At 41.9% G+C, this 13,557-nt stretch overlaps 2 protein-coding genes across 3 annotated transcripts in view; one reads left to right on the forward strand and one right to left on the reverse strand.

The window, feature by feature from the left end:
- Positions 1-2: 2 nt before the first annotated feature.
- On the reverse strand, positions 3-7,684 carry LOC109999727 (uncharacterized). 2 transcript variants are annotated; one of them, XM_065964157.1, is made up of 6 exons: positions 3,791-7,684; positions 3,310-3,636; positions 2,643-2,717; positions 1,887-1,988; positions 1,767-1,795; positions 3-1,670 (listed from the first exon to the last, which is right to left on the reverse strand). In XM_065964157.1, the coding sequence occupies exons 1-6, from the start codon at positions 3,849-3,851 to the stop codon at positions 1,620-1,622; spliced, it is 645 nt and encodes a 214-aa protein (XP_065820229.1). In that variant the 5' UTR covers positions 3,852-7,684; the 3' UTR covers positions 3-1,619. The 2 variants fall into 2 exon arrangements, with proteins under 2 accessions (XP_065820229.1, XP_065820228.1); XM_065964156.1 differs by having other exon boundaries at positions 3,310-3,639.
- A 56-nt stretch (positions 7,685-7,740) lies between these two features.
- Positions 7,741-13,557, forward strand: part of clvs2 (clavesin 2) — a 45,321-nt gene continuing 39,504 nt past the window's right edge. The window contains exon 1 of the mRNA XM_065964049.1: positions 7,741-10,950. Coding sequence (XP_065820121.1) covers positions 10,562-10,950 — 389 coding nt within the window. The 5' untranslated portion in view covers positions 7,741-10,561. The remainder of the gene's footprint in view (positions 10,951-13,557) is intronic.

Here is a 13,557-nt window from a genome sequence, read left to right on the forward strand (position 1 = left end):
AATTAAGTGGTAAATGTTTATTTATTTGCAGATTTAATATGATTTAATAAAGACATGATTATTACAGACTGAATACTGAAAAATAATAAAAGAGATCTATTATGTTGATCCATATTTAAAAACATACATATAATGTTACCATGTTGGATGTCCATACTAAACCTCTGAAAAGTTTTTTAAACACAAGATACACAGATGTTGGTGTAATCCCCAGACATGGTTTCCTGCTGCTCTGAACAAGATCTTAAAGAAAAAGTTAGGAAATGCATCAGAACAAAACATGGGGTAAAGTTGAAGGAGTTGCCCACCCGGTAGCTCATTAGTTCTACCCCCAGAGAGGTTTTAGCAAAGCTGGCCATTCAGAGTAATGTGGGCACGTGAAGAGGGCGGTCTTAAAGAGACAGCAGCTGAAATAAACCGTTTCACACAGAGGCTGATGTGAGAGATTTTACCGACATAAATAAGAAGGTTTTTGAGCTACACATCTCACAACACTACTCAACAGGTGTCCCAGACTGACATGATTAATGGTGAAAGTGAGGATAATAGATCTCCTTTAAGTAAAATATACACATTCAATCAAATATATTGAAGCAACGATAAGACATGAAAGTTAATTTGACATAGTGATTCAAATTTAGTTATATTGACATTTTAAGGCACTCAAAAATATGAAGAACTTTATACAAATGAAGCTTTCTACAAAAAAATATTATCTGCCATGTTTGCAAAAACTGAAGATTAACCCAAGTGATGATTGATAACACAACACAATCTTTCTTGAACAGCAAGCTCATTAAAAACAGACCGGTACGTTCGACCATGTTCTCTCCCTCCTCCTTCACCTGCTGCTCACCTGAGCGGAGGAGGAGGAGAGGAGGAGGGGGGGGGGGGAGGAGGAGGAGGAGGAGGAGTAGGAGGAGGGGGAGGAGGAAGAGGAGGGGGAGGAGGGGGAGGAGGAAGAGGAGGGGTATTTAGAGGAGCCAGGTAGGAGAGTCAGGGGCGCACACACTCTGGGCAGTGATGTGGTGAGGAGCTTTTGTTTCCCAGTTTTATTGGTTTTCCCCACATATGTTAACATTGTTGGGTTTTATTATTTGAGTTTTGACTGGAGATCACTGTTAGTCCTATTTTGGGTCTTTTGGTTTCTTTAGTTTAATCTTTTCTTCTTAGGTAGTTTTAGGGGGAGGTACCATAATGACGGCACATTACGTGGTTGGCTCAGCATCTTCCCATCTTTTGTTTTTTTTCTTCCGGGTCTCCAGCCCCTTTTGTTTCTTATCTATCTTTGATTACTTTGGGGGGAGTGGGGTATTTACAATAAATAAAGCTAGGGTTGAACTTTAAATCTTTGTGGCGTCCTTGTATGTTTTCGGTCTCAGAGTTTTGAGCCTTGGTTTAATAATTTTGGTTCAGGAGGCCGTAACAAATATCAACTTCATATTCCACATCAGCACATTTATCAAATCCTCACTTAGTACCTCAAATAAAATGTGGATCCATGTTTTTATGCTCAAAAGTACAATATAGAAATGATTGAAAGCGGTGGATTAATGTATCTGCTGAGTGGATGTTTGTGTGGAAGTTGTTGATCAGTGGAGTCTGACAGAAGCAGAAGGTTATCCAACATTTTCATAGTTCACTGAGCCTTCATCTCCATCATAATACACCTGTGAAAATACAAAAACATACGAGTTAAAATGGAGGTAAGAAATGTTCCTTTTCTTTATGAAGACAGTTCATATGAGGCTTTATTTCCAGCTCACAGTGATGTCATCAGGTGGTCTCTGGTTCCCTGAAAAATAAAGCACACAGAAACATTTCAGCTCTGACTTTAAGGTTGGTGGTGATAGGTGTGAATAAAAGTTGGTGTGAGTGTTTCTCACCTCGAGCTCTGAAGAGAAGAACAGTGATCACAGTAATCAGGAGGAGTTCAGCCACACGCAGAGCCAACATGACCAAGTCCAGAACAGAAGAACCTGTACAATCTGATGAACAGGAACCAGAGGTGGGCAAAGTTCATATTTCATATTTAAATGACTTCACAGATTTTGACTTTATTCCATCAAAATCACAACATTCCTCCCTGAGGTCTTCTTCAGGTGATCATGTTTTAACAAAGGAGGGGGGGCCACGCCCATTTATATAGATTTCAACACCAATAGGCTGATAGGCACTATGATGGCCCGGTGTGGTCAAAGAGTTTCTTCTTCTGGTTCTGCGTCCACTGAAGACACAAATGCAAAAACACAACAAGAGATAAAATCAAACAGCTAACTCAAGGCCAAGCTGAGAGCTCTGATTGGTCTGAAAGAAGCAGTAACTGCATCAACTACTTAGTAAGTTATTATCAAAACTATAGAGTCAAAGCTTTAAAAAAAAACACTTTAAAACATCTCAGTGAAGTGGAAAGTCTGCATGGTTGTGGGTTGACTGTTGAGTCATTTAAAGTTAAAGCTTTGTTTGCTTCTGTCAGAGGCTCAGTGTGATGCTTCAGAACATTTGGACATGTTGATTTGTTACCATTTATTAAACAACAAAAAAAGAGAAAAAAACAAAAAACAGGGATATTGGTAGACTGCCTGCATGTGTTGTCTTTGTGACAATTTAATAAAATCAGACGTATAAAAACGCTGACTCACCGCCGTGTTGACCTGTTGTTGGTGGTGGTGGTCTTGTTGTTGTTGGTGGTCTTGTTGTTTCTCTTGCGTCGTCGCCTGAAGAAGAGATAAACACAACTCATCAAACTGTTCAGTATAAAATTTGTGTTTTCATATAAAATTCAAATTTATAATCCAAAATATTTTTTTTCATGTTTTAGGCAAAACAAGTTTATTTATAAAACATCTTTCAGACTCCAGACAATTCAAAGTGCTTCACACAGACACAAAAAACATTTCAAACATTTCACAAGATGATAATAAAACTCTAAGAAGAGAATAAAAGTTGAGGTAAAAACTGAAGGTAAAAATAAGATTTAAATACAGATAAGTTGAATAAATAGTAATTGATTTATTGAGTTATTGTTAAATAAAGAAACAGTGTTTCTACTTAAAAACATCTGAAAGTAAAACAAAACAAAGCAGGTCAAGTGTCTCTAATAACGGACATGGTGGTTTACTCCAAAGACACTTTGAAATGTTTTGATATAAGAAATGTAGAGTCCAAAGTAAGGATGGAGATTTTATAAGAGAAACACAACAAGAGACAAATTAACTTCATCAGAGTCTTTATAATTATTGTAATGTTTCAGTTTATTGTTTGAATTAGAAAAGTTTTGTTTGAAAAGATTATGATTGAAATACTTACTCTTGGTAACAGAGAGATCAACTCGAGTCACATCGCCTGTTATTCTTCCTGATATGTACTGTAGACACTCATAACGTCCAGCATCCTCCTCTGTGATCTTCTTTATAACCAGAGAACAGTCCTCTGTAACTCTCAGTCTGTCTGATTTAACTCCAGAGTTTCTAACCTGACCATGTGCAACCAGCTGTACTACTGCTTCTCTGTTTCCTGAATCAACAAAGAGCCATGCCGTATATTCACACTTCTGTTTATCTTGTATCACAGTTTCACAAGACAACGTGGCGTCCTCTCCAACTCTGAATGTGACTCTTTTAACTTCAGCAGCTGCTGCTGATAAAATGACAAAGAATAAAGTAAATCAATAAAATGTTGATTATATTCACAATCAGTTTGAGAATAATTCTTCATCTGTGGTTTCTCAGAGTTCATTAAATCCATCATGTTTAAAAAAAGGTTAAATATGTGATATAAATGTTCTTACCAGCAAACTGAAGCAGCGCTGTGAGAAGTAAAGAAGTTTGAATCCATTTGAGCTCGTTCATGGTGATTCTCCGTCTCTGTCCTCCCGTTGTCACGCTCCTAACTGTCTGAGTTTCTTCAGTAGTGCTTCTTTAAAGAGACGCTGCATCTACTTCCCTTTCTTAGTATGTCATCACTTCCTCATTTTGACTTCAAGCTGGCCTTATATGTTCATTTCTATGAATGTGTCATAGTTATTAAAACATGATGTAACATGTTTAAGTGATCATAAACTGATGATCATTAAGATGAGCTGCATCGATCAGTAAAGAGGTCAGAGGTCAGAGGTCAGAGGTCAGAGGTCAGTACAGGCCGAGTACAGGCCGGTCACGCTCGCCTTTAATATTTGATTTGTTTTCTGATTCACCATCAGATTTAAAGTTTGTTAATTTTAACCATTAAAATCAAAAGATTACAAACAAATCCTTCATTATCTTAATGAGAAATATTTATTTTACATGACAACTCAGACTGTTTGTCCTTTTTAATTTATTATGATGAGAATGTCTGACAGAGTGTCCTCTTGACCTCCTGAATACAACTCTGAATGTCCGTCGTGTTTGAGAGATCAGAGATCAGATGTTATTTTAGTGCTCTGAGATGTGTTGACGCATCATTTTAAGTCTTTTCTTGAGAAGTGAAGGGGAAGTTGTTTGGTGAGAATGTGGGTATCATCATCAGCAGTCAAGTCAAAACAAACATTTCCTCCTCATCTTCAAACTCCTCTGCACGCTGCAGCAACATGGCCGTACTCCTGACAGCAGAAACACCTGAGAGGAGCTCTCTCATAAGCTCTCACTCTGCAGCAAACATTATCTAAATACACTATATCAGCAATCTCCTTCAAAGAGTTCACTATCAGAATATCAGTAAAAACCAAGTGGAAAAATGAGGCCAATGTGGAAGTGTGAAATCCTCTGGAGACGTAAGGCGCATAGCTGACATGATTGACGCGTGGGAGCGATGTAACCGTTCATCAAGAGGCTTAAAACCCGCCTCAGCTCCAGCTCTCAGCCTGTTGTTAGGTTGACTGAAAGTTAGGCTGGGACGGCATCCAGCATGGCGGCTGCTGACGATGAGCCTCCAGCGCCCCCTGCAGGAACAGATGCCTGACGTCACTCAGGCTTCATCCATTCATATTTACAGTCTGTGAGTAAAGAATGGAGCCAAGTTTAAGGACACGCCCACCTAGAAGCTCATTGATTCTGCCCACAGCAAGCTTCCACAAAGTGTCACTATTTTGCTGAAGGAGGCCGTAACACAGCTTAAAGAGAGCTTAAATACCTGCAAGTAAGACTTTGACAGTTCAATAGCAACAATACTGTTGCAGGTCAGAGCTGGTGAGGAAAAAGCAGAGGGAGAGACCGGAAATCTCACAGCTTAAAGACGTCATATTCTGACCTTTTTGGGGTTCATATATTTAATCTATGTACCTACTAAAGTATGTTCACAATAGCTAAAGTTCTTAAAAAGTGTCTGTTTTCATGAACTGCCGCTCCATGCACCGGCTCGCTTCTGACTCTCTCTCTAAGGCTCTGAAGTGCCCACGTTCAGAGTCCCCACGTGTGCCAAGTCTGATCTGATTGGTCGGCCTGTCGGCTCTGCCGTAATTGGTCAGTCGCTCAGCACGGTTCTCGGAAATGTCCCGCCCCTTTTACCATATTGGGAATGCAGCCACTCTGGCTCCGAGGGGAGAAAAAACATTAACACTGCCCACAGCAGGAACTCCTGAGCTGGTGGTGGGGAGGGCTTTGGTGCCTTGCTCAAGGACACCTCAGCACAGCTCAGGAGGTGATCTGGCACCAGCTACCAGACCAACTTCCATATTTGGTCCGCACCGGGACTTTAACTAGTGACCCACTGTTTCCTAACCCAAGTCCCTACAGACTGAGCTACTGCCGTTTATAGGTTAGGAACGTTTTTTTTGCCCTCCAGCCCTCCGCGCTGGTGACGTCACTGAAAGCTATGAATAGGAAGGGGGTGTTGAGAGGTGATTGTAGAGAATGATGCATGTTTAAGTGTGAAATCAGTACAGCTCAAGTTGTCACCTCATTACTACAAATTAAGGCATCTAACACTTAAACTTGAAAAACACAGTAAAAACAGATTATTTTAGTTAAGAACAGGCAGCAAAATACACGAGACAGTACTGACATTATCATGACTCCAGAAAATAGACAAACAAAACAACAACAAATACTGTAAGTCATTAAGGGGGGGGGGGGGGGGGGTGGGGGGACAAGACAAAAAAATACATACATAGGTTAGGTGTCTTGCCCAAGGACACATGGGGCTGCAGGAGCTGGGGATCAAACCCCCAACCTTCTGGTTGAGCTCATCTTATACATAACAACAGATGATCTCAAGATGACACTGTCTTTGAAATTGTTACATTGCATCTTTGCCATATTGCCTGCAGAGGGCGCCACCGTGCCTCTGTGTTTGGTCGTGGATCTGCTGAACTGTTCCTGTGATTTTGTGCACCCTGGTTAGAGCTGGAACCTCCTCTCTGCAGTTCAACAGAGACACAGTGTGCAGCCTCTGAAAAGATCAGACCCTCCTATCATCCCCTCTCTCACATTAAAAACTTCATGAGGGGAGAAACTGTTGCAGGGCATTCACAGTGGACTACATTTGATTAAGCAAGCTGGACCTGGTGAAATGGTAACTGGGTTGAAATGTGTGAACTTTATATGAACGACTGACTCAGGTTACAGTTCACACGTGGACAGGTTTTTGCCTTTAAGTCAAACAGTGAAAATAGCAGACAATGAAGAATAACTTTGTAACACATCTGATGAAAAAACAGGACAGGGTTTTTATATTTGCACACTTACATGGTTGTTTCAACATATTTGTTCACTGTCTTGTCTTGTTAATCTGCAGAATGGAGGTAGTCTCACACTCTAATTCTGCAGGACATCTTGATGTTCAGTCGTTTGAGTCCAGTTCAATCAGATGTGAAGCCCCTCATCAGAGACACAAGCAGAAGATGACAGTGTCAGTGTCAAATGTCATTATTGCTGATGTTCAAAAAATTAACCTGTCTGCAGCCAAGTTCAAAGAAGACAAAGAGAAACCAGCTTTATATAGTTAAATTGAAAGAAGGGGGGTGGGTATCAGTAACCCCTGTTGTTGGGCAGAATGTAGCGTTTAATGCTAAACATAGTCTAGACAGTGTTTGTGTTTTAATTCAAAGAAGGGCAGCAGGTCTTCTTGTAAAAAAGGAAAGTTCATGCAGAGGTAAAGTTCTTCTCCGAAGAAGAACAGAACCTGCGGGGGGGCAAAGTGTGACTTGAACAACATTACTTTTGGAAATGTTGCAGACAGGTTGATTTATAGAACATCAGCAATAATGATATTTCCATGACAACAGCTGTGCTATTGAAAAACTTGAGGTCATTTAAAATGCCGGTCCACAATTCATTTTTACATCAACTCGTCAGAGCTCACGGCAATTAGTAACCCATTGTTGATCCTTGTTTCCTTTCCTCTTCTTTCTTCTTTTCTTGTCTTGTTTCTTTGTTTCATCTCGTATTTTCTTTTCTTGGTCCCTCTTTCCTTTTCTTCTCCAACTTAGAAAAGAAGAAAACTGTCCGCTCTCATAATGTGTCCACAAACACAGCAGCTTAATGACCTCCCCTAACCTTTCCACTTCTTTTATGTATTAATAAAAAGTCTGTGGTCATCGTGTAGTTTTATTAGCTGTGATGTCACTGAGCTGTACGCTCCATATTAAACTCAGGCCTCGGCCGTGTGCTCTGACACCGTCACACAGAGCGGAGATAAGTAGACACATACAATAGAAATTAATTCAGAATGTTTAAGTGCAGCTGTCTGCTCACCACTGAGCAGGTGCTGCCCCCCCCCCCCCCCCCCCCTCCCAACATAACCCCCACCCCTCTCCATCCATTCATACATCCACCTCTCTGTTTCATGTTGTAATGCAGCTACACGTCATGTGAGCAGCTCTGTAATAAATCAGCTGCTGATCAATAAATGATGATCTCAGTGAGTCATATTCGGGAGGATGGACTGCAAAAACTCAAATCTTATGAATCGTATTTTAGTTAAAAAAAACAAAAAAACGTCCTATTCCAATTATTATGAGCCACATTCACCTGACAAGTCCAGATAAACATCGTGTTTCAAAATATGAAAAGTATAAAAATGCTTGTAATAAGTATCTGTCAATGCAGCGTAATTAGATTTATTTTTACGAAAATTTGGGACAAACTCTTGATGGTAAGATTAGGTTTTTTTTGCAGTGTATAACTGGAATAGACGAATTTGAGAAAGTGAGATTTTAAAAGGATAAAAAAATAAAAATAAAGTCTGTTTCTGGTAAGAGAGCGTTGCGTGATCCACACATACTGCATATCTTAAAATAGACGTTTCATCACTTATGGCCTGCAGCCTTTTTTCTGCAGGATAAAAGCCAACAACAATCCTGACTCACATGCATGTGCCTCCTCAAATACATCAGTGTACGACACTTAACGAGTTAACAAGCCAGCTAAGGTAAGAGCAGACACACTTTTCTGTTAATACGTACCACCATATAAGAAGTAATACTACGTATTTCACCCACACAAAAAACTGGAGCACTAGTTGGATGGGCGGTTTGTACAATAATTCACTCAGCAGGCCGTGATGTCTAATACTTTGAATGTCTCCAGAAATCACAAACACACGGTGAAATTTGAAGTCACTGCCTGTACATTAATACATGCATGGACAGCACGTCTCCGTCTACTTCTGGTGTACAAAAGTGAAGCCAAAATACTCCCATGACAGGTGCTCACTTAAAGCGCTTGTGAAGTTATTTGGAGACAAGACATGTGCAGAAGGAGACATGTAACCTCTGGTGTTAATAAATGAAGCCAATGCAGACGTGCAAAAAACTGCAGTTCCTCGATTGTCCATCAGAGGCCGCCTCAAAATAAGCCCAGAAGTCTCATTAACAACCCCATATTAAAATGCTACAGCATGGTTAAAAACAACAACATGTTTTTGGTCTGTATTGCTCATTTCTTTACACACTGAAGGGAAGGTGATATTTTATACAACGCCCAATTTTGATGATATTAAGGCTAAAAGGTACGCATAATTAGGGGCGTGGTTGATTTGACTGACAGGTATTTGCCAGGAGGCTAAAACCCCGCCTCAGCTCTGAGTCTTTATTCGTTGCCAGGTTGATCAAAAGCACGTTTCAGACAGCATTTCCAATGTGGTAATAACTTATCTTTTAATGTCTCTGCTGAAACAAATTGGTGACATCAATAAGACCTTGTGGGGCGAGGAATGACTCACTTTTAGCATAAGCCTCTAGTGGCAACTTTAGAAACTGCAGTTTTTTGGCACTTGGCAAAAGACACCGAAATGTTGAAGAATCTGTGACCTGCTATCAAAAAGTGGTTTATGAAAATGTTCAAATTTAGGAGAAAATGTCATGCCAATATTTGCAGGTTAAGCAGAGAAATGGGGGAAGAAAAGGGGGATATAAAGCCCCCGAGCTTTGCCTCAGGCCTTGAAAAACCCAGAGTCAACCCCCCCATCTATCATGGTTTTTTTTTTCTATCCTTCATCTTTAAGCCCTCCCCCTTCACCCCGGGGATTCTCTCTCCTCTCCATCCTTTCTCCTTTTCCTCCACTTTCACTTTTTCTGTCTATCCTCCATCCTTCTGATTTTTGACTTTTTGGCTTTTCATCGCTCTCCTCCCACCCGGTCACCACCTCTTTCTCCCCCTCCCTCCATCCTGCAAGTGGCGTCCACACACCGACCCGAGTGCAGACTCTCCTGTTGTCAGTCACATTCCCAGCTAACAGACGACGGCGGCAGCAGCAGCAGCAGGAGGAGCGGAGTCGGTAATCCCCCCACCCCCCCACCCTCCACCCTCTCAGTCCACCCCACCCCTTTACAATAGAAAAAGCAGGCAGCAGGAAGGGAACAAAAACCTCGCGGGACACCTGTGATGCTGGATACCCCCTCTTTTGGGGGTTTATTGAAGCTGGATTTGAGCTCTAACTCACACCTGAATAGTGGATGATGAAGATGAGGAGCGGTGGTGTTTGAGAGGGGGGATGTAGACGCTGAAACAAGCGAGAAAATCCACCTCTTTCCACGGTGACGGAGCGGTGCACGGCAGCGGCGCCACCAGCAGCAGCATCAGTCGGTCGGCGGATGGAGATGAAGGCGGAGGGATGCTGGTGATGTTATAGGCAGGTTGCTGCAGGCTCGTGCCGCATTGCCTGGCCGCCCGCGAGCGACACCGGGGAGACGGGTGATGCTGTCGTCGTCATTGGTGCCACAGAGAGACACAGGAGAGGAGAGGCTCTGACATGGAGGGAGCGAGCGGCTGTTTGAGCTCAGGCCGCCCGGATCAGCAGGTTGGATGTGCCGCCTGAAGTCTGGAGGAGCCGAGGCATGACAGACGCGGTGGTGAAATCACAATAAAGTTGATATCTTTGCTTTTGTTCTGTGCGTAAAAAGTGATCCGTGCACGTATGATGATTGTGCAACACAGGAGCATCACAGCATCAGCAGCAGCAGCAGCAGCGTCTGTGCCAGTTCAGGGTGGATTACAGAGCAGCAGGCCTCCATCTGAAGCCAGCTTCTGATCAGGAGAGAAAAGAAAACCAGAGAATATTCTTCACCCTGTTGCTGGAGGTAACAATTGATCGTGCTGTTTCTCTGGCGTGGCCCCCCTTGGAGGGACAGCTGTTGCAAAAGATGACTCACCTGCAGGCTGGCCTCTCTCCAGAGACTCTGGAGAAGGCCAAGGTGGAGCTGAAAGAGAATCCGGAGACTTTGCACCAGGACATTCAGGAGGTGCGGGACATGATCATCACCCGGCCGGACATCGGGTTCCTCAGGACAGACGACGCCTTCATCCTCAGATTCCTCCGGGCGAGGAAGTTCAACCACTTCGAGGCGTTCAGGCTGCTGGCTCAGTACTTTGAGTACCGACAGCAGAACCTCGACATGTTCAAGAACCTGAAGCCGACCGACCCGGGGATCAAGCAGGCCCTGAAGGACGGGTTCCCAGGCGTGCTCTCCAATCTGGACCGATACGGCAGGAAGATACTGGTGCTGTTTGCAGCCAACTGGGACCAAAGCAGGTAATAAAGAGTGATGTGCCTGGTGGTTACAGGTTTGTGAAGTCTGGGTTTAAAACAGAAACAGGTCACGCTTCAGGGGAGGGCGACATATGAACTTTTTTTTTTTTAGGGAGCTGTCCATTCAGCACCACACAGTCGATCAGGAAAACTAGAAAAGAAGAATCATGAGCTGCTTTTTCAGCCTCCAGTCTTCTACTTTTAATCCTTCCACTGGAAGTCATTGCATAGCTGCGGTGATTTTCTACCATTCAGCCACCAAAGCTCAGTGGTCTGGCTCAAAATCTGTGTTCCCGGTCAGGTGTGCGATGGTGTTGTCGCAAAAGAACTCGGCAAAAGAAAGTCTGTTTGAGAGAGAGAGAGTTTGGTAACCACTGTTTTAAGATGTGAGGTCAATAAAAACATTTTTGGTTGAAACCATTTTCTTAAAATCAAGCATTGTTCACCTTTTATAAGTTAATGAACACAAAACGTGGCACGTTGTATCTCAGGCCTGTGGCTGTATCATGATTGTGTAACAATGATCCATTAAAGCAGAAAAGTTGTCATTTTTTACTCAATCATAAGATTATTGGAAGTAGTGGTTCATTTCTCCTCACTGGACATAACTCACCTGATGAATATAATTTCTTTCATGCATTTCTTATTTATATATTATTTTAGTAGTTGTAGAAACTGCACACAGAGATGCAGTAGCTGTTGTCCCACTTTGTTCTTGCACTCGTTCACATCTGTTTAGCTGCCAATTAAGCAACTTAAGAAAGAATATTTATTATATCAAGAGGGAGGCAAGAGGTTTCTCGATAAAGAATCAAAGGAACATGAAGAGGGAGACGAGATAATGAGGGTCAAAGCAAACAGTGTTAAAAAAAAATGGTTTAAAAGGGCCCTGAAGTATCAGCTGGATGTAAACCCACTGAGGCAGAAAGAGAACAACCAGCAGCCCCAGAAAACACACGCAGTCACAGCTGACAGCTGTTTTAAACCTGCAAACATCCAGCTGATGTGTTTAAGTTTCTCCACTATTATCTCCCAACACACTAACAACTCGTACAAATGCCTCATTAACTCAGTGATAGATTACACAGTCAAGAGAAGTGACTGGAACGCTTCCTTTTTAAACTCCAATTCACCAAAAACTTGTGATCAGCTCTTCCTAATAAAGAGAAACATTTATGTCTTATCTTTGGTTGTTGTAATTTTGATTTAGTTACCACTCAGTCCATCAAATTGCAACAAATGTTCATTGTTGCCATAAGACCAAGTTGGTGACCAAACTTTTTTCCCCATCCAAATATTGTATCTCCAAATTTATTTGATTGAGAGAAGTACGCTTGCAAGATAGCCATTATGAGTCTAATGTGTTAGAAGTTGGGAAACTAGATGGAAACTAGATTTTCAGGCCAAAAGACGTCTTGTCTTCTTGTATTGGAACATATTGATTAATGACAGCATAACATAAACATCATCTTTACATGGATCTGTGTCTCGTTTGTTTTAATCGTGTCAAAGATCCATGTTAACTAGTTCATCTCCATAAAATGTGTCTTGGAAATTTAAAAAGTCACCATGTAGTCAACGACTGAAGATCTAAATTTGGCATTTTGATTGTCCAAATCTTTTTTTTTTGGAGCCAGAAGTGACCAAATTTGAACCATGTTTTTTGACACCCAAGACATCCCCACTCAAATTAGCGTTATATATCACGTAGCATTGTGCATGATAGCACGCTAGCTGTCCACACTGCATCCGTTAAATATTAAATATAAGACATCTAGTGTGCTTTTGTACTGAAGGTTGACAAACTAAAGTGTGTTGCCTTGTGTCGACGAGCTGTTGACTCAAATCACAACACTCAGAGGCTCGTCAATCCGGTGCAGACACAAATCAACCACTCAGTAAAACAAGCTAACAAGCTCTGTTGAGTGAAAAAAGTGAGTGACCCCCCCCCCCCCCGCCCCTTCCTCGTTCTTTGTCGGTCTACGCGAGCGACAGAGAGGAAAATAGAAACAAGGCATTGGGGTTAAAAACGGCACACTGCTTCCCACTGCATTGCTCGAGTGCAGTTAAGGCGCTCCAATAGGAAACAATACAACTAAGCTGATTTTGTTGCTGACGCTCGTGTCGCATGCTGTTAGCACAGGCTGTAAGGTGACACCAACCTGTCACTCAGAGAAGAAGCCACGCCCCCTTCATATAGTCGAGTCGATGTGAATAGTTAAAAAAAAAAAAAAACATTTTAACCAGGCTTTAAACATGTAAAATTCTGCTGTTAATTTGGTGTTTTAACCTGGTTCTCTATGGGGATTGGCTCGCTTTTGGCGCTAGCCTCAAGTGGTCATTTGAAGAACTGCAGTTATTTTTTTTGCACTTCATCACTTCAGTTGCCACTAAGTCCTTTTTCCACAGGTGAATTATGCAGTGTTAATCTCGTCAACGAACTAAATGACGAAAATATATAGTCAACGATGACGATGACGAGATGAAACTCCGTTATTTGACGATTTGATAAATAATATTACTTCATCGTCTAATTGACGAAAATGTGACGGAACGAAAACTACATTACAAGTGAGGATTATCAGGTACCCCCGTCAAATCATTGTAAAC

The sequence above is a fragment of the Labrus bergylta genome, chromosome 15, assembly GCF_963930695.1.
Source record: "Labrus bergylta chromosome 15, fLabBer1.1, whole genome shotgun sequence".
NCBI classification, from domain to species: Eukaryota; Metazoa; Chordata; class Actinopteri; order Labriformes; family Labridae; genus Labrus; species Labrus bergylta.

Coding starts and splice junctions, on each gene's coding strand:
- LOC109999727 (XM_065964156.1), bottom strand. CDS start 3,851: ATGAACGAGCTCAAATGGATTCAAACTTCTTTACTTCTCACAGCGCTG. Junction 2,718..3,309: donor TGATCTCTCTGTTACCAAGA/GTAAGTATTTCA, acceptor TCTCTTCTTCAG/GCGACGACGCAAGAGAAACA. Junction 1,989..2,642: donor AACAACAGGTCAACACGGCG/GTGAGTCAGCGT, acceptor CCTGTTCATCAG/ATTGTACAGGTTCTTCTGTT.